At 40.3% G+C, this 21,272-nt stretch overlaps 1 protein-coding gene across 6 annotated transcripts in view; it reads left to right on the forward strand.

The window, feature by feature from the left end:
* Positions 1-21,272, forward strand: part of kazna (kazrin, periplakin interacting protein a) — a 196,269-nt gene that overhangs the window by 22,038 nt on the left and 152,959 nt on the right. For all 6 annotated transcript variants that reach the window (XM_086278819.1, XM_086278818.1, XM_086278821.1 and 3 more), the window contains one exon: positions 2,738-2,895. In XM_086278819.1, coding sequence (XP_086134945.1) covers positions 2,738-2,895 — 158 coding nt within the window. The remainder of the gene's footprint in view (positions 1-2,737; positions 2,896-21,272) is intronic.

Genomic DNA, 21,272 nt, shown 5'->3' on the forward strand with positions numbered 1-21,272 from the left:
TGGTGTCCATGTTGCCCGCCCACCCAGCAGCGTGGCAACAATACACCATCAGCCTTATGTAGCCAAGGGGTAAAAATGCTGCTAAAGCACACAAAACACAAGAGAAGTTGAATAAAACAAAAGGGAACTAGAAAAAAATGTTGCAAACAGCTAATAGCATGTTTTATGTATTATACGAATCATGCCTTTACACATTTCCTTGCATCTTTTTCTCCATCACAACATCGAAGAATCCTCGGCGTCCTTTAAGTGAATCTCAGTCGCATCTCCTTGGCATGTTTTGGTTCCTGTCACTTCTGCAGCTGGTCAGTCACGTTATTGTCTCTTCAAAAAACACTTGTGTTGTTTTTGTGTGCTTTTTTTAGCGTATTTATGGTGTCTAAAAAAGTTTTAATCATGTAGGGTTTTTACAACCCCCAGAAAGGGACTCTACAAAAGACGTCCAACACGATCAGAGGAGCAGAGATTTAAGTGACTGAAGTTGGTGCCAGATGGGCTGATCTGAGTATTTTAAAACTACTTATGTGCTGGGATTTTAGCACACATCTGTCTCCAGGGTTTACAGGGAATGGTCCAAAAAAGAGAAAATGTCCAGTAAATGGCAGTTTTCTGAGTGGAAGCGCCTCGTTGTTGTCAGAGGAGAATGGCCAGACTGCTTTGAGCCAACCAACCACTCAAGACAACCAAGGTATGCAGAAGAGCATCTCATGTTGAACCTTAAAGCAGATTGGCTACAGCTGCAGAAGACCACACTGACTGAGACTCTAAGAACAGGAAGCTGAGGCTACAGTTCACACATTCTCACAAAAATTAAAGTGCCATGTAACAAGGCTTAAAACAGCTCATCACTTCAATCACTTTTCTTCCCCAGTCTGGTATCCTTCGTCTAATTTAAACAAATATTAACAGTAAACCTAACAAAAACTAAGCTGCCAAAAGTACTGAGTCCATCAGAATCAAACAGAAACAAAACATAACTCTAAACAATACAATCATAAGCTGCTGTTGGGGCAGAAGGAGGAAGAGACAAGGAAAGACAGTTTCCTGCTCATCGGGCCAAACCAGAAACACCTGGAAAAAATGAATCATGGAATCTAGTATACAGAGCATGATCAGTGGGAAAATGGAGTGCACATATAACAATAACACGAAAAATAAAATCACGTAAAGCACTTTGTCTTATTGGTTTATCCACCTTTCTTAGCTGCTTTTCTTTAATTATTTTTTCACTTGCATGTCCATTACTTAGCCAGTAGAGGGCACTAAGAGGAAGCAACTGAACTAACATCCTTGCCGAAGGGGCAAACCAGCTTCATAAACACTGTGACTCTGTGTGGTTTCCACTTGAGTGCAAATATGCAGAAATTAGCGCGAGGAAGAAATGGAGCATTTTATATTTGAATCAACCCCAATTAGATATAAGCTGAAAAGGGTAAAGGAAAAACTTTCAAGCTTACTGCAGTCTGTCTGTTTACGTGTAAAGAGAGTGTTTAGAGCGCCGAACTGGCTAGAGTGTCTGTGAACTCGGGCGACAAGCACCCTACTCTTGTATTCATTATTCTGACGTCTTCTTGACTCTCACCTCGAGGGCACACAGTCTTCCTCCTCAACCCCCTTGTTGCCTTCTTATCTCCGCCGCCTTCAGCGCCGACTTGTCAAATTTCCTACTCAATGCGTGTTTGCTTGAAAATGTCAGCCACTGTGAAAGATTTCTTTTTTTTTTTTTTGTTATGTAACACTTTAATCTACGTTCTCTCTCTCTTTCCTTGCGTGGGCTTTTGTGTCTAAAAGAGGCTTTTTTATTTGCATCCTGAAAAGACCCTATCCAGATACTTGCCCTAAAATCATCAAGCTCCTCTAGATTCAGCAGGTTGGGTTTCTTTATTTGTAGGAAATGTGCCAGTGCACGTTTAAAGCAAAACAGGTGAGATTGAGTGGATCCGTGCTTGTTTAAGATAACAGAAGGTCGGATGGACACAAGGTCAATCCTTGATCGCTTCACCTCTGTCTCTCTTTAACTGCCAGAGTTGGAAGTGTGAGGTTTTAGATGGATAGTGAGGCATTAGGGGGTCGGTGTAATAGCCTTTGACAAAATACAGACCACACTTATGCTAAAAAAGCACCAAACCTGCTTCTTTTTTGCCTCTTGTAAATTATCCAACATTTCCACCATGTGGGTGGACTCGGAAATATTTGCGACGACCTTTCGCGGACCCAGGGTCGGTTAATGGTAAATGGGAAGAGTGCTGAGGAAGTGTGTGTGTCTGTGTGTGTGCGTCTGAGAGAATGCGGATGTACAGTAGGGAAGGCGAGTTTTTAATGTGGGAGAGGAAACCTGGAAGGAGAGGTTTGCCAGGGACACACAAGGGCAAGAACAGGGAAACAAAAACAGGATGGCTTTCAGGCCGACATGGAACATTCTGGACAAGAGAGGGCGTTGACGGAGAAAGTCAGAGACAGTGTGACAGTAGGAAAGCGCGCTCTCCCACTGAGTTATCTTTGTTGTTCCTGCTCAGTAATCCATGCACAATAGAAGAAGAAATGAGTGGTGACCTAGTATGGAAATGACTTTATGATCAATTTAAGCATGCCTGGACTCAGTTTATGTTAAATCCACCACAATAATAACTAATATTCTTACTCACCAACTGAAACAGACTGAAAAAAGACAAGCTTGCATCTTTACTGTTTATTAAAGATGATTTTTTTAAATTTTTATTTTTGTGTCTCCCTCTAGCTGTGCAGTCTCTGAACAGCTTGAATGACCAGATTGCAAACTTCATGGTGACTGGACCCAAGTCCGTAGAACAGGAGGAGCATGCCTTTCCCCCTCCTGAGAAGGAGACGCTGCAGAAGTCCATGACCCTCATGAGGCACCTCCTCGTGGATGCTCAGGTACACAGAAAAAAAAGCACATTTTTTAGCTTAAAAGAAGGCAGAGAAAGACTCGCGACTCATGAAACTGTTAGTAGAGTCGCAAGTATGAGACCAAGCAAAGCGGGGTTGGTGTTAATGCCCGGTCCCGCCCCAGGGTGAAATGCTCAAAGAACGTGATGCCGATGAATGTAATCGTTTCTTTTTGGCAAACTTTGATGCACAAAGTGCTCTAGTACTGCAACACATCCTGGTTTAAGTCAGTGTCACCCCCTCTTAGCACCACATGTTTTGAGTGTCTCTTGATAAGCCTTTTTCACAGTGTGATCATGACACAAGTTCTGAAGTTACCTTGATATTAATCCTTAAAACCCTCGAAATGGAGGACTGCAGCCGACCAAGCTGTCTCACTGGATGATAATTGCCAACTGCAATTTAGATAATTGATTTTTAAAAATTCGCCACGAACTGAGTGCTTTTGGTCTTCCTGAAAAAAAAATCAATTAAAAAAATGTAACCTCAGTTCTGACAGTTATAAAATTAGTTTGTGCCATTTTTAACTGGGAAAAAAAAAGCTTTATCCTGTGTTGTTTCTAGGATTAATAAGAGACAATCCACTTTACAAAGGTGCCGGATAATCTGGTGAAAAGAAGCTTGGATTTTACAAAATGACAACAGAGAAATAGCTAGTTAGTGCTCAGGCTGGGGAGACTTGTATCTGGAAGTACATGTCATGCTTCATTTTGCACCAGTGCAGATTGTTTGCAAAGACACGGGAAGCTGTTCCTGAGCTTCTCTGGCAAAGGGGCCTCAGATGAAATGAAAATATTGACTGTGTGTAATAGGGGTGAAACAACAAGGTTACATTTCCTGCATCCGAGTCGATTTCTACTCAAATACTTGCAGCGCAGAAACAGATCTACTGAATTCTTATTCTCATGTATATATCTCATGTATATCTCATGCACATATCTTTCTTTCTACATAGCACTTTAATTCTTATTGTTTGCACTGAAGCACCGCAGCAAATTCCTAATGTTGTAAACCTCAACATCTGGCAATAAACCCATTCTGATTCTGATTCTGATTCTGATTCTGAATGCGTCATGGTTGTACAAAATATTGCAATATTCGATTTTCTCTTCTCAACAGAAATACGTCGCACATTCCTTTCCTTCCTGTCCTCAAATGAATTTTCTTGGGCGTCAGTCATCTAAGAAAATAGCTGCAAGAATGCCTGGAGACTGATATATGTGGCCAGCTAGTGTCACTGAAATTGTGAAGATGAAGACATCCGCAGTCTTGCATGTATTTCCCGTCCCTCAGCCTTATCCTCTTGTTCTGCTCTTGTGCTGGCTGATAATTTCACATAACCTTTGTTAGGGAAGAGGAGGAGATGAGATGCTGGATTCCTAAGAGCTCCAATTAGGGGAGGGAGGATGCACCCAACTGAATTGGCAATGTGTGATTGAGCTGTTTGCGATCTAATACACATATGCTCATTGTGTTAATTTGCTACAGTGTCATTTGTATTCCCATCACACAAATTTAAATTAAGCTCCAGCCTAACAGATGTTGTCGAACAAAAATGGTCATGAGCTGTGTTCTGCAATGACGTTTTTTTTTTAAAACTTAATCACTTAATGGTTGCTTCTCTATTTGGCTTTCTTCTTCTTCTTCTTCTTTTTATTTGTTTGTTTGTGAGTCATGAATTAAAACGGTTAAATACCTGTGCTTACCACACACATTCAAACAATCTATACTCCATACTCTCAGTGTCTTTTTCGCTGAGGCTAAGAAACAAAAAAGGACAGGAGCCACGTGCAGACTACTGATTGACTGCTGACATTGAACTCTTTTTTTGTAGCTTCTTCACTTCATCTATCATCTCATCAGCATCCATCTATCTTTCAACAAGGTAGACTCTGTCTTGTTAATGTGTTCCCTGCTCTTTTATTTTTGATCATTTTCGTTAGGTAATATATCACAAAACAGATGTTGATAGATTGGTGTCCACTCTTGTTTCTTCAGAACAACACTTTCTACGCAGGATTAGGTAGCCAATGTCGTAATACTGAGAATATAGAAAGTTTTATTTGGTATCACATGAATTTAAAACGTTCATGTTTATCTGTTATTCAAATTTTTTGTCCAAAATAATCATAAATAAATTAACACAACCTATTTTAATTAAGATCACAATGGGTGTGCTAGAGTTAGCGTGGATTACTAGACAGAACCAAATGAGTAGGAAACAAATAGAAACCTATTCAAGAACGACCTATTCACCCCCAATCCATACAAGTCTGGTGTTCATCAGTTATGCTGTGGCAGGTTTTGTAATGTAAAATTAATGTAAATAGGTCTGCAGATGACTGCTGCTGACATTAACGTGTGTTTTTGTTCAGTTTCTTAAAGGAAGATGTGATTATAAAGTAATTACTTCATCTGCAGTCCTGCAGCATCGTAGTGATTTCTAGTTAAAGTAGTATTTATGAGCCCTGATCAAAGAAATCAGCGACCGGATAGAAGTTCAAAAGAGGCGGTCTCCTTTCTTCTCTCTCGTGGTCAGAATTTATTTAGCCAACTACAGACAGAAAAAAGGGCTCTGCTATCGGCGTGTTAAGTCAAAATTGGAAGCGCATGATTAAAAATTCACTTTCACTCAACTGTCAGTTTTTACAGAGGTCCATATGTGTTCACAAATTTCAAACTTCACAGAGGGAAGCCTTTATGGTCAACGTAGTTCTGGCATTATGACAGGTGAGGGTCAATCACTGCTCACTGACCAGACTGACAGATAAAAGCGGTGGTGGTGAAGCTGTGGTGCAAAGCAGCCAGGCGCGATGGACGTTGGAGCGCACGGCAAAGCTTTGATGAGCAGGGATCAGTCATTTGTGCGTATTACCATTGAATACTGTGTCATTATACAGGTATATTCATTTGTTACAACTTAACTGTAGTTGGACCATATTTATTTATTTACAGTTTAGGTTTTCCTTCCACCTTCTGCCTGGCTGGTGGTCTGAACCCCTAAAATTCACTTATGTAATGTAGTAGTTGACCACTTGGGAAAAACAAAAAAAACCCTAACAAAAACCCTTTCTTTGTTAAATCACCTTTTATGTCTTTTATTTAAAGTATTATGACATACCATTAGACTATGGTCATTACTCTTGTCCTGCAACAAACTGCTCACTGTAGAGCTGCTTCATGTGGATCCATCCTTTTTACACCAAAGGCCCATCTGCTGTGTATCCTGCAGTCAAGCTGGGAGGAGATTGGCTGCTGAGCTTTTGCCAGCAATCCTCCTTCTAAGTCTCCTTCCCTGTGCTGTACTCAGCTGTGACTACATTAAGTGAGCTGTCATTCATCAGTGGCAGGGATTGAAGAGAGGGAGGAAACGTACAGTTTGGGCACTGGGGAGTGGGTGTGCGACGTGGGGTAGGGGTATGGACAAAGTTTAGAGGCCAGTAAAGGTGACTTTGGCAGCGACTGAACAGAGACGCTGATACATCTGGCCCTCTTCAACCTCCTCTGTGCTCTAATCATCAGCGGAGAGCCGCAGACACGTCTGTCGGCAGAGAGAAAGCAAAGCACAGCCATCGTTTTTGACAAGCCTTAAAATTTTCAAGCTTAAAAACAATGAATGCACAAACATATCGGATCGATATTTCCTGAAATGAAATTTCCGCAGAAAGCCGGTAATTGTGAGCCTTTTGTAATATGTATTGAGCACAGAGCAGATCAATAAAGCTAGCATTGCCTGTTCTGAGAGAATCAATTTTGTACGGCTGTAAAGTGTACAAGGCTTTATTTCTCAATGACATGGTTACAGTGCTGTTTAAATCCATAAATGCTGCTTGCTCTTTAGAAGGTAATTTTGAATTAAAGTTGCAGTGTATGTATTGTGTCAAAAGAGCTTGCTGTCACAGTAAACTGCCCAAATAAGTGAGAAGCTCGTCAACACATCAGATAGTATAATTACAAAAACCCCTCATATTCTCTTCTAACCTTGTCTTATCAATCTAGAAATAAGAAATGACTTTCTACAGTTTAATATATTTTCTGTATAACTTCTATAAATACATAATAGACCAATTAGCGGGTTTACATTTTGTTTAATTGCCCCCCTAAAATATATTAGTACTGTAATTAGGGCATTTGCTAAGATAATAGTGCAGACTTCAAATCCAAGTCTATTGTATTTGATTAAATGTCAGTTCTGGAAGTGTCCAAATTAATATTTCAACAGAAATGACTGACTTCCACATATATTAACCAATAGTGCTGGACTTATGCCCAGGGTCATGCAAGAGAGCAGGCTGCCCTCAGTCTCAGAGGACTGGGGGAGGTGCTGCGGAGCGAACAAATGTTTGATGGGTCTGGCTGGGTCAGTCTGTCCCTTTCCGACTGGGGCCTCAGCTGGCCCGCAAATGCATGGTTTTTACCCATGCATAATACATCACCTTAGTCCCATCTGCCCTCTCAACCCGTCCTCTGACTCCACCAGGCCTCGTCTAATAGGCCTTGCTCCAATGAAGGCCAGCCAGATAAACTGCTGCGCGCTGCTATGGTGATGCCTTATTGTGGCCCGGCTCAGTCCCAGAGTGTGACAAATGAGAATGGAAATTGGTTAATTTGGTTCAAAGGGAGTTTTGTCTGCATCTAATGCTGGAACGAGCCCGAGTGTTTCCACGGCTTCGCCCTGCTGTCAAAACATCTAGCAATATTTTCAAATCGCTAGAATTAGCTCACTCAAGTTCACAGCCTCACTGGTTTCTTTAAGTTTGACAATGATTCTATCACATCAAAGGCAGCAGGCGTAAACTTGAGGTCATGTTTTTGTACTCTCTGTCATTTTCACATTTTTGAAGGGTTTATTCCTGTTTCTGTTTACCTTTCTTCAAAGTGCTAATTTGCCTGTTCTCGGAACATTATTCATAGGGATAGTGCTTATGCAGACAAGGTCAAACCCTTGTCATTTTTGTCATGCTGCTGCGGTCTAGGGGACAGCACTCAATGAAATGTCCAGGGATATCTCATTCACTGAGCAGATAGGATCCAGAAGGAATACATAAAAATCGCATCTTTTACTCTTTATCTCGAACTTGCAATCAGCTTTCTGGTGGAGGGGGACAAAAAAATTGAATTGTCAGTGTGAGATGCATGATATTACTCCTCTAGCCGGTGGACTTGTATGTTGAGCAGATTGAAAATGACGGCTTATCTTGTAAGGAATAAATTGAAAACCATTTCATTATAGAAATACAGTTCTGAATGTTGCCTGCAGAGAAAAGAGCTATCTGGTAGAGTGAAACAGTAATGGTATGGAAATTGTCATGAGTCAGTAAGAAATACAGACGTAGAAAACTTGGTCCTTTACTGATGCTTGGCCTCTCATAATCAGTGTAGTAATCGCAGTTGATCATTTGTTGTAAAACAGTATGACAAAAAGACCACGGTATATGATTGTACTTTATGCCGATTGTTATCGATATCTGGACTGTGTATAATGCATGAAAGAAATTTAAAGTAAGGGGTTAAAGTTTCAAGGATGCAATAATTTACATGCTAAATGACATGTCTAATCCAAGAATTTAGACTGAAAAGAAGTCAGTTTAGGAGTTTTAAAGTGTCAGTAAGCTATTTGATAAAGTGTTACATAGAAAGAGTTCAGTGTTCATTCTAAGCAGTGCAGCCAAGTCCAATTTATATGTACAGGATGCATTAAAAGAAGGAGTGAGCTCCTCATCACCCAGATTGTAAGCAGCTGAAGGAACAGATTAGTCTAGTTCACAGGTAGCTGTGAAAAGGCCACACTTTCTACAGAAGCATTCTGCAGCTCTCAGCATTCAGAGCCCACAGGTTGAGAGAGTACAGGTGAGTTAAAAGTCATAGGCTCTCGTAGTTGGCTCCAGAGAGCCGGTGGCGACACAGCTGTCATTGGTTCTGTCACACATTCAGGCACTGGGTTTCTCTGTAAACTTTCAAAAGAGCTCACTAACCCCGAGTCAGCAGATCTGCTCGCTTTCCAGCCGCGCACATTTGTCGGAGCACAGACTGGCAGCGATCTCACCGCCTTTGTGCATTGCCTCCTCCAGAGGTTGCTGCACAAGGGCTCTTGGATTGCGAGGCTGTTGTTTCAAAAGGTGGTATCCAAAGATCCTTCCCTAAATGGGCAGGGAGCTCTGTGCAATGGTGGATCAGTGAGAGGGATCTGGACCACAGCACAGCGGGAGCTGCACATCAATCACTAAGAGCTGCTAGCAGTTTTCTTATCTCTCAACCATTTTTGTCCAGTTCTGAGGGACCAGCATGTCCTAGTCAGGACGGACAATTCAACAGTGGTCACTTACATAAACAGGCAGGGAATGACGTGCTCCCACCCATATTCCAGGCCATCAGAACCTGCGGCCATTTCTTCTCTGTAGGGGTCTGTATGGGAATGGAGGATGCACCCTTTGATAGTGGCCCAGATATGGGATCTGTTTGGCAAGGCAAAGTAGATCTTTTTGCCTCCTGCCTCCTGTTCTTCTCCATAACTGACAACGATGAAGCCATGGACATGGATGTGTAGCGCACCAATGACAAGACGTTCTCTTGTTTCCAAGTGGAAATTATAGCTCCAGTTTTAGAGAGAGTACCCCAGCAGCCTTTCTCTCTTGTTCTAGTGACCCCTTGGTGGCCAACAAAGTTGTGGTATGTGGAGATAATCAGTCTGTTGGCAGCAAAGCTTGGCAGCTTCTTCTCCGCAGGGACCTCCTCTCTCAGGCAGGAGTAGAAGTGATTCATCCACGCCTGGATTTGTGCTGCCTTTGTGCTTACCTGCTGAAAGGTCAAATTTGATGGCTAACGGTCTGCCCCCAAGCGTGGTAGCAACAATCCAGAGTGTTTGGGCCTCATCCACTAGAGGCTTATATGCTTACAAATGGCAAATGGCAAGCCTTTGAGGAATGGTGCCAGGACAGGCACATTCCCCCATTCCACTGCTCTATTGTGGATGTTTTGACGTTGCTGCAGGAGCTGCTGGAAGGCCTTTATTTAGCAGCGATATCTGCTTATCATATTGGCATTGACGTGGTTACACCAGGTGCACATAACCTTGCCATGTTTTTTTGAAAGGGGTTCTCTGGCTAAAACCCATGGTTAGTTGGGTCCGTGGATGCTCCGTCTGTGCATCCTTCTTGCATACAGTTCTCTCCTGATGACCTCAGGGTTGTATTGCGCCCAAATGCCGCATATTTTCCCAAGGTCATTCCTGCAGGTTATAGCTCAATGGAGTTTGAGCTACTGAGCTGTTGCTTGTTCAATTTGCTAATCCAGGCAAAGGTAGAGCATTGTAAAAACAGAGGCTGTCCCACTGGACTATAGAAGCTGTCACACTTGCATACAGCAACAAGGGCCTCACTTTGACCCAGGGTGTGAGAGCTCATTCCACCTGGGGATGGCAGCCTGATGAGCTCTTTTTAAAGGGGTTCCCGTATGTGATGTTTGTGCTACGGCTAGTTGGGCATCACTGCATACCTTTGTTGGGTTCTATCATTTGGACGTTACAGCCCATTCGGTGGCTCATGCTGTCCTTTCAGCTGGGTCTACCACACACTAAGTTGCTGGTGATCTGACTCCTGTTCAGTGGCTGCTCTGCAGGGTGTGTACTATATGTTTTGTACTGAGTGAATGGTCAAAATCAGTGGTGGTCCACAGTTTGGCATGGTGGACCTGGGTAAACAGGCATCAAGTGAGCATAGTTTAAGGTACGAAAGCAGAAGCACCGGCTGTCCTTCCCCAACTTTTTTGGACACATCCTAATCCACAAGGTAGCCGATGAATACAGGCTAAGGTTGTTGGTAAGATGTGCAGGTGGAAAAAATGCTTTGCCAACAGTGTTGGAAATGGATATATCCATGGCAGCTTGTATTGAGAGAGCAGAGCTTCATGATCATGCTGTAATTTAAAAAAAAAAAAAATCATTTCAAATCATGAAAAGGTGATCTTTCCAATTTGACATTTTCCTGTGTGAGTTATCTCTAGGTACTCTGGCTTCCTCCCACAGTTCATAGACGGGCATGCTCGGTTAATTCTTGATTCTCAGTTGGCTGTAAGTGTGAATGTGAGCATGAATGATTGCCTGTCTTTCGCTCTGCATGAATGATCGTCTGTCTTTCTCGCTTGGCTCTGCATAAAACTGTGTACTCTGCCTCTTGAGTCCAGTCCATAGCCCTGAATTTACTTAGAGGTTAAAAAAAAGGACGGATGGTTGAATGGATGATATAAACCTAAAACTAACTTAACATTTGAAAAACCAGCAACTCTAAATAGTGTAAGAATGCGGGAGAATACATCATCCATCTGCACACATCATGTGCTAATACAGTTTAAAGTTGTACACCATCTACATTATTCAAAAGCTATACTTGCCAGAATATATCCAAATATTAACCCCACATGCAACAGATGCAACCAGACTCCGGCGACTACATATCATATGCTATGGTCTTGGTCAAAGCTCGTAGATTTCTGGAAATCTTTCTCTATCACATTATTATCACATTTAATTGTAGTATCTAGCCTTCCCCCATAACTGCCATCTTTGGTGTTATACCATGCCCAGATAGTATAAATAACCCTCCAATGTACCTACAACATGTCATTGCCTTTTATCCGCCTAGCCAGTAAGGAGGAATTCTCTTTAAATGGAAAGACACTAAATCTCCAACTTACAGTCATTGGATAAGAGATATGATTCAAAATATAAAATTGGAAAAAATAAGATGCACCATGAATGGTTCTACTAATAAATTTAGTAAAATATGGAGCCAATTTATTCAATATGTGAATACATTGCCAGGTCTGGAGTTATAGTTATGTATGTCAGGTTTTTACGGATGCTAAGCGGGCAGAAATTCCTCCACTTTTTTTTCTGTCCGAGTTGTGTGAGTCTCTGTATATCCATATTTGAGTATATTTTGTATTTGTGGAAATGTCATGTGTTTGATGTCTGTTTGAAAATCAACTGCGTAGCTTTACAGCATTAAAACAGACATTTACTGCTTAGTTAAAAAAAAGTTTCATAAAAGAAATTTGTCCTTAAGTTCTGATCCTTGAAAATGTGTTATTTTATTATTTCATTGTATAGCAGTAATTAGTGTGTCAGCTTGCTATCCAGGCTTGGTAGCATTAGCTTATAACTCAGTATTCCATAAACCTAATTTAACACGCTGACGGCACAACAGTAACAATGAAGCATTGAGGCGTCCAAAACCAATTGGTAACATCTCAGTGTAGTGTTTTAAACTGCTCATTGAATTGAATAGTATAGTGTAAGCCATGAACTGTCAGGGGAAATACAATATATTGGCGAGTTAGCTTGTCTGTTGCGTCAGCACATAAATGAGTAACAAGTAAGAAAACGTTTTCAACTGCAAAACATCTCATTGGCTACATATCTTTTTCACAGTTATTTAACCAAATTTACCAAATTCTCATTAGTGATTTCTATGATGTCATACCTGTAGTTATTTTACATACATTTTAATAATAAGGTCTATTGCAATTTAGCATAGCCATTTAGCCTAAAAAAATGCTGGAATTTCTCTTTTAATTTGAGCTAGCGTTGGACTCCATGAGCCACAATGATTTATTTGTTAGTGTGTCTGCTTGTGGTGTGGTGTGAACATCTTTGTAGTGGTAAACTTGTGAGCACTCTCCCACAGCAGTCTGTAGAGACCCAGAGAATCTTTGCGCTCGCCTTACATCTAAAGACCCATTACGTGGAATAAATATTGGCATGTTTCTAACTCGCTACAACGAATGCTGAAAATGACTAGTTTATTGATTTGGAAGTGCACTTAAATCAGCAAAAGGGGAGCTAAGAGCTTGGGCAGTCCTGTAACACGCTACATATTTTCCATCTTTTATCAAACTCTCTTTTCCCCAAGCTTTAACCCTTTCTGTCAAAGGTCATGGTCTAGCTCTAACAAAGACATACACTAGCCTTGGGAATAGAAACACAACATACTTAATAGTCTTCATTGATTTGGTATCCAGTGCCTCTGAGATTTTGTGACTGCTAACCCTCTGACCTGGTCTCTGAATACATCTAGAGCATTGACTTAACTGTCCTCTGCGGCCTCCCGGGGCAGGAAAGAGATAAAGGTCTGTCCTTCAAAGTGAAACACAAGCTTGAGGTCAGATTTGGGCAAACAGTTAAATAAAGACTGTTTTGAGATTAAATCATTTGTTTTTGATTTTGATGCCATAAAGAATATTGCTCCAATTGATTTGGCTGCATCAAATGGTTACTACTACTACTTTTACTACTACTACTACTACTACTAATAATAATAATAATAGCAACAATCAATTTTGTTTGTTGTCACCTTTCAAAGCACGCAAGGTCACCTTACAACACAAAATTTTAAAATCCAGGAATAACATGATTGTAAATCATTAAAAAAAGATAGTTATAGCTTATATCCTGATGATAACAAATGGGCTTTGACCTGCAATTTGAACTGTGTCAAACAGTCTGGCTGACAAAGGTGAATTGGTAATATGCTCTAAAAGCTCTGGCACCCATGATAGCAGCTGAAGCTGAGTGGAGGTTGCAGAATTGTTACTTAGGTGGAAAGCAGGCTGAACGTGAGACATGACTGATGTGGGCATTAAAGGAGAGAGTATTGTCCAAGATGACTCCAAGACTTTTGACAGTGTGGACCTGACAAAGATCAATAGAGACCACAAAAGGTCGTGTTTTGGAAAGCGAGTCGATCTAATAAGGATAACTTCACTTTTATTGCCACTGAGTTTGAGCTGATTGACTGTCATCGAAGTGGTGATAGCCTGTAGGCAGGAAGTGAGGATAGGATGGGGAAGACGTTCTGGATTTTGCAGAAAAATCGAGTTGTACGTATTTCCTTTATTCCAGTGTTAGCCAGTTGTTTTAACACAAGAAGATGGGAGACTGTGACAAAAACAGCACTAAGCTCAAGGAGGATGAGGATGGTGAGAAGGCCAACATCAGACGTAAGGAGCAGATCACTGCTGATTTTAACAAGAGCTGTTTCAGTACTGTTGAATGGAAACCAGACTGAGCTTGCTGATAGGGGTTATTAGTAACTAAAGAGATGCTACTATACTATCCAAAAACTCTGCAAAATGATGCAGGGCCTTTGTTAGGCATTCAGTTTTCACAAATGAAATGTGTTCTTGACGACGACTACAGCTGATGACCAGATTTAGCATGCAGGATGCAGTCAAAATCCCTCAGAATATTTAGCTTTTATTAAAGCCTCGTCATTACCTTTGATCATTTCTATTTCTTCTTGACTGTGAGTCCATGTGTTGGTGTTAGAGCACTATATGCTGTTAGGCCAAAGTGCCCAAAAATACATTAATTGTTTTCTAATAGACAGGAATATGGAGCTCAGGGGAAATTCATTCAGCTTGATTACATGTGCTTTTGAATCTTGATTGGAAATATTTGCATAACTGGCAAAATCATATCTGGGTTTCTAGGCAACCTGGCTTGTCTGACAAGCACTTTCATAGTATGTTCATGATTTAATCTGTTTTGAGAAAAAAAATCAGCTTTGTTTTTGTTGGCTTGTGTAGATGTGTGTGCTTTGGTATAATGGCATAAGCATGAAGTTAATTTGATTTACTTGTATATTTATGGTTATTTGAATATGTGGATCACCTGCAGGCCTTTGAAGCGTGCCACTATAGTGCAGTATATACATAACTATCTACATCTTCTTGTGAAGGACTTGTTCTTTCAGTGATGTCATGCAGATGAGGTGCAGTGCTCACCTTAATTTTAATCATCTATTGATGTCCACGAAGCAGAAACCACAGCTGTCAGAACATCTCCCTTAGACACCGTATGTGTCTGTGTGAGATGTTTTTTTTTTTCTTGTCCCCTTCCTCTTTTAGCTCCCTTTATTCCCCTTTCCTAGGGTCCTCCATATTACTTTAGAGAAACAGCCATTTTCATGATCAAAGGCTTTGCACTCAGTTTAGGAATGTGGTTTCACAGCTATATCAGGCTTCCTCTGATGCACTTCTGTGCTGTACTTGTAGCTACACTGTTTACTGGAAGTAGCACATGACCGTCATGACACAGCTGAAATGCATCAAAGCATTGATCACTTGTTTATGTTTAAAGTTCTAAAAACTCCACCCATTAATTTTTTTTTTTGAATTTTAAAATTAGCAAGGCTGTTTTTAGATGCCTATTTTTAGATCTCTCCCTGGAAATTCCATTCTGACCCTTGGCCTGTAGCATCTGCATTTTTACCACAGACCTCAACTTGCACAGAGAGCAAAAATCCACTTCAATGTTAAACTGTAACAACTTTGTTTTTCACTGGCGAGGAGAGCTGGGGCTCTGGCAAATATTCAGAGAGTATTCAGTAGTGGTCAGTGTCACTGTCCAGGCTTGAAGGCTGCATCAGGTCAGAAGTGTGCATAGCCATTTTTTTTTCAACATTCACTTCAGGCTTTTTCAGGCTTTTTCACCCTGAACTGATCTCATAGAGTCATACCGTCAATGCAGATTTCTCTCTATCCAATGTCTCTGGATAGAGAGAATTTATTCTAAAAATGAACTGTGAAGGATTATTATAAACAGTAACTTAACTCTTTGTCAACAGAGACACTAAGATAAGATTGCTGTGGCAGCTGTGCCTCAGACCTTCTGATTGGGTCATTTACCAGTTGGAAGGTAGGTGGATTGATTCCTGACTCCACCACTTTGAACGCCAAAGTATCCTTGGGCAAGATACCGAACCCCAATGCTTCATCGGTGTTTGTGTGTGTGTCTGTGCGGTTAGTCATAGACAAAAGGGCTGTATGAATGTGTGTGTGATAGTGTGAATAAGACTTGCAGCTGAAAGCACTTTGAGTTCTCAACTGAGAAGGACGAAAGATCTAAGTACCAGTCCATTTAACATTTACAACAATATATAAGAATCTTTTTTCGGTGTGCAGTCAAGGAGATATTCTAGAGCTTAATTCAGAAAAAAGTTAAAAACAAAAGCAAGATAACAATCATATATACAAATCAGAAACCAAGGAATGAACAATTGAGGCAGCTGAACCTGGAACAGACCAAAGACAAACAAAAACAACAACACAATAAAACAGGAAGTGGGGATATGGAGGAGCTGATCAGAACAGAAGCATAATATTAGAGTGAATTATTGTGTTAAAAAGGGAGAATTAACACAAGATTTTCACCAGGTGATTAGTCTAAGTACTCGCATTGTAGTTGGTTTAAGTTGTAGTGATGTTTCTGGTGAGGCCGGGGTGGGGTACATCTCAGAGCCAACAGAGAGACAGGCAACAGTTCACACTTTACATGCTCTAATACTTATTGTCTTTGGTTTTCTTATGTACCTATTTTTAGTGATATCAATTAATAGCATATGGCCCCATATGGCCACTCCTGTGAAAAAATTCTGGAGGAGCCCCTGAGATGGGCAGAGTGGGCAGGTTTTAAAGGTTTTCTTACATTGTGTCTATTAGACCTATTCAAGACTGCTCATAGAAGCCTTACTATTAATTCAATTATTAATTACAATTACTTTTAAAGACATCAATTCCTTTTACCTCAAAATGTGAAAGAGTTTTTATAAAACAAATGGTTACAAATTATCTGAATCTGACTTTAGTTATGCTGCAGTATGCCTAGGCTTCTGGGAGCCTTCCAGATGGCTGCCCCTCCCTGAGCCTGGCTCTGTCAGAGGTTTCATTTTGTTAAAAGGGAGTTTTTCCTTCCCGCTGTCGCCAAGTACTGGCTCATAGGGGGTTGTCTGGTTGTTTGGCTTTCTTCTGTTTAATTGTAAAGTCTTACAACATAAAAACCCTTTAGGTGAGTGTTGTTGTAATTTGGCAGAATATAAAATTGAATTGCATGCTAATTAGAGAATATGCATTTGCATTTTCTGTGGGAAAAAGATTGTGTTGCTACTTAGAAGTACTCCTTTAATGGTAAAGACTTGGTTAAAGTCTTTAAGAGGCATCCATATATAAGCTCCCACTGAATGGTTCATGATCCTTTATGAAATATTCCAATTATAAATACAGGTTCCTTTGGGGATCAAAGGTATTGATAAATGAACGGAAGACAGACATCCTGAAGGCAGCCAGCTAATGCAATACACTCTGTCTAGCAGGTATGTGGACCCTTTCAGGTATTCACTCGTCATTGTGTCTTTCCTTGTCTTTGTGGTTAATCCAGAGTCAAATCTGGCCAATGGAAATCTGCTGTATGAGGCCCTGTATGAAGGTCAATTGGTGAAGAGCTTTCCAGAGTACTCCTTTATGAGGGTCATGTTTGCTTGCTTACATTTGGATTTGGGTCCCTGAACCTTAGATTTTAATATAGCCTGAGTGGGACATTTGCTGGAAGAAGTCCAGAGGTGCAAACAACCTTGTACAGAAGATCGGCCAAATTTAGATCAGTTGTTTTTATAATCATGCCTCTTCATAAGGAACAAAAGTTGTGCCCCTTTACGTAACCTGCAACAGGTGAATTGCTTCATATGTAGGTGTGATTGTTCCAACCTTTTCCTTGTCTTTGTGCTTTTGTGCTGGGAATAGCAGCATAGTATCCCTGGTAACAACATCTCATATCAAGGTGGTATTTTAGGTCATAAAGCTTGAAATCTCTTATGAAAGAGGTGGCTCATAACAAATACATTGTGCTTGTTTCCCTTGTGTCTGCAAAGTATCATGTTAAACATGGTACACTTAATTGACCCGAATGTTCTAGATAGACCCTTATTACCATTTTTAGAGGCTGATATTTGGAGCTGCTCTCGGACAGTTTTTAGGCCAGATGCAGCTGTTGAAAACTAAGGTTCAAGTGCATTAACAGGAGCAGCGAGTTTTATCACAGTCTCTGCAAAACTACAATAAACTAACTTTTGGTTTCTGCTAATGCACATAGTGAGAACTGTGCAGCCTGTCTGGGGGCAGATGTTAATGGAAAGATTTGGAAATGTGCACTGCACACATGTGACTAATATGTGGGGCTAAAAATCACACAGTGACACAACAGGTCAGGTTCACTGCTATAGGCCTCTGGTAAAAGTGTGTGATCAAATTTCAGCTTACACAGAAAAGAATCAATAAGTTTATGATGAACTGTATGTCTTTGAAACTGGCTCCTGTAGTTGTCCTTGTGATACTGGGTTCATGCACAAATAGATTTCCCGTTATATCAGATATTTTTACACTTTTTAACATAATAGGGTTCTTTTTAAAAAACATTTTTAGCTAGCCTGGAGCAGCTCATATCACGTCGGGCTTGATGGAGAAAAAAGGAAAAAAAAAAGCCCCAGTTTGGACCACGCTGATTGAAAGATGATAAAACCTTTTTGAAATATGTCGTGAAGGGGAGGAGGGTGCGTCATGTTGCGGACACATATAGCTTTAGTAAACACAGCAAGGCGATTCAGCAGGAGATGACAAAGAGAACAGTTCATACTCGTCTAATCCATAATTTGAAAAGCTCTGGTGCTGGTATCAAAGCCCTCTCATCACTTTGGATTATTCTCTCTTAAACAAGGTTTAAAGAATTCAATAAATGGAGAACAGACTTAACAATGCACGGCTCAGCAGTGTTTAGTTTTGGAGTAATCGCTTTTTCTGTGCCTCATAATGAAAAAATAATTAAGGATTGCATTATCTTTGGAATCATTAGCATGTTGTGTTCAAGCATGAATTGAGGCCAGCCCTCTCCATTTCACGAGTTCTGAAGAACTTATCAGTGTAGCGCAGCTGTGGGAAAAAGCTTATTGGATCTGGTGGAAGCTTTGAGATAAGAATAGCCAGTGCAACTCTTGGACTTTGGGTTATAATTGTCCAAAATTCATATTTATCATTTCTTGTTATTGGGTATTGGTACTGAGTGAGGTGAGATTCTTTTCAATTCTTCTCCAGTGCAGCGTGTCTTTTCAAAGTCCAAGTGAGCCTAAGAGTGGAAGGCCTTGAGTACGACACAAAATAATGTCTCTTTTTATCTTCAGAGACTTTAAGTAAAGGCTTGCTTTTAGAAATGAAAGAATGCAATTCAGGCAAATCACTGAACACATTTTTACAAGCATGCCTTATGTTATCTGAGTCAGGGTGACTCAGCTTATGATTACAAAAACTAATCTGTTGGCAGGTTTTGTAGTCTTCAGCCGTGCTTCTGCGGTGGCAACTCAAGTGTAATTTCAGTCCTCACAGTACATCTTGACAAAATAATTACAATTTTCTGTTGTAAAGACACTACAGTATAATCTTATGAACAACTGAGGTCAAGGTCACTGAATAGTGGTAATATCCTTGGGGCAATTAGCGGCAAGGATACTACCACCTGTAAAGGAACTGAAATATAACAACTAGGGAATTAACAGTAGGAGTAGTCATCCTGACATACAGTTTGGTGTGAATATTCTTTTTTTTAAGTATTCGAGGAAAACAATTACCAGTAATTGTCTAACAGCTGTTTATGTCAACATAGTTGTACTCATTGAAGGGGAATTCTGCAGTTTTTTTTTTACCATGCTCTGCCATTAGCTGCATTATAGTTGCAGGTCTACTCTTTTAAGCTGAGTGGTTGTCAAAAAATCAATACTAAAAATTACTGTTGGATTAGACGCTCAGTATCAATACCAACAACCTGCAGGCAGGCAAACACACAGCCCCTCCCCTCTCTGGCAGCTGAACACATTAACAGCAACACAGAAAACTTGACAAAGCAGCCTAAAGAATTTCATGAGCTTAGTAAAGCTTACATGTTAATGAAATTTATCAGCAACAGGACCAAAAGCAACAAAATATCAACAGAATTCGGTGCCAAGTGCTTTCGTTTTCTCATGCTACCTAAGAAAATGTTCAAATAGTTGATATATATATACCTAGCACAAAAAGCAACAAGAATTGTGTTTGGTCGATTTTGTCCTTGTTGTAACAATGCTTCTTCACAATAAATATTACACTGCTGGAAAGCATGCTTTTATTCCCCACATTTACACATTTAATCAGCCTTCCCACCACCAGGCTTTCCACCACCCACAATTTTAGAGCTCACACTGAGCATTGCTTTTGTCGATTAATAATCCCATCAAAGCCATTAACAAACCCCACCTTGACAACTTGATTAGTAAATTAAAATTTAAGATGAATATTTTTATTTGATTATTTTAGACTAAAATGCAGATTTTTGTCAAGATACAAAAATCACTTTTTAAGGCAAAAGCAAAATGATGAAACCCCTCCCCAGAAACTAAACTTTAAATCAAATTCAAATTTTATTTGTCACGTACACAGTCATACACAGTACGATATGTAGTGAAATGCTTATTTGTACTTTCTTCCATCTACTTGACGTAGAGAGATGCCGGTCTTGTCTTTGATCTTGAACAGCGATTACAGACTGTATAAGTAGATGGGATAGATTTCCTCGTGGTTAAACACCAGACTAAATGGGATTAGGTCTCACTTTCCTATGAGCCCTTCTGAGCCTGACTGCAAAGCTTACACGCTCGTTGTGAACACAGTATTGCCTGAGTATTAGATAACAGGACTTCCCTGTGCTCACAGTCCATAGTGTTTTTGTTTGCGTGTCGTTAAATAAAGTAGTGAGGCCGAGAATTTGTGCAAGATTAGCAGAGTTCTTTAAAGTTACAGTGTGTATCTCACCACTACATGTCATTAGATTTCAAACTGAAGTCAGTTGAATCCTGTTTTCCTACGGTAACCTCTGTAGGACAAACAGCTATGATGGCCATTCATCTGTAGTGAGTATAGGCTTTCAGTCTGCTGTTCACCTCAGCTTTCAATATGTGTCCATGTTCGTTTACACTGGAGGAAGCTGTGAAAGGATTCTGATACAAATTGGCGAGTCACTGAATCTCACTTCTGTAAATGATATGGAGTTGAGTTGTTGAGGTAAGCACTGCTGTTAGCCTCTGTTAGCTGTGGTTAGTCACTGTTAGCTAACAGTCCATTTCGGCTACCGTGTTCATGGTGGTGGGACATTAAACAGCCTGCTTCTATGTGTTTTAATGGTTTAATTCTAAATGTAAAAGTTTACGAAGTTTGTTAATTGAGGAGTTTGTTTGAAGATTTAATTACACACCTATCAATGTGAGTACAACTTTTGAAAAAATGACTGACCGCACCTTTAATACTTGTGTAAGTCACAATTGAATTCCAAAAGATGCATTCAAACTGAGCCAAAATCATTATGAAGAAGCTAAAGTGCTTGTTAATATGTGAAAAGACCTCATTGTTCTCTTCGTCTTTCACTTATCCACTGCCCCTGTCTTTGTCCCATACATCTTCCCTAGCTTCTGTTAAGGGTCATGAAAGCTGGCTGCTTTTTGGTATTTTTCGCTGAC

This window comes from Aulonocara sp. 'chitande type north' Nkhata Bay, linkage group LG20 (assembly GCF_057382095.1).
Source record: "Aulonocara sp. 'chitande type north' Nkhata Bay isolate Kocher_YH1m ecotype deep benthic linkage group LG20, A_spYH_male_GT1.1, whole genome shotgun sequence".
NCBI lineage: Eukaryota > Metazoa > Chordata > Actinopteri > Cichliformes > Cichlidae > Aulonocara > Aulonocara sp. 'chitande type north' Nkhata Bay.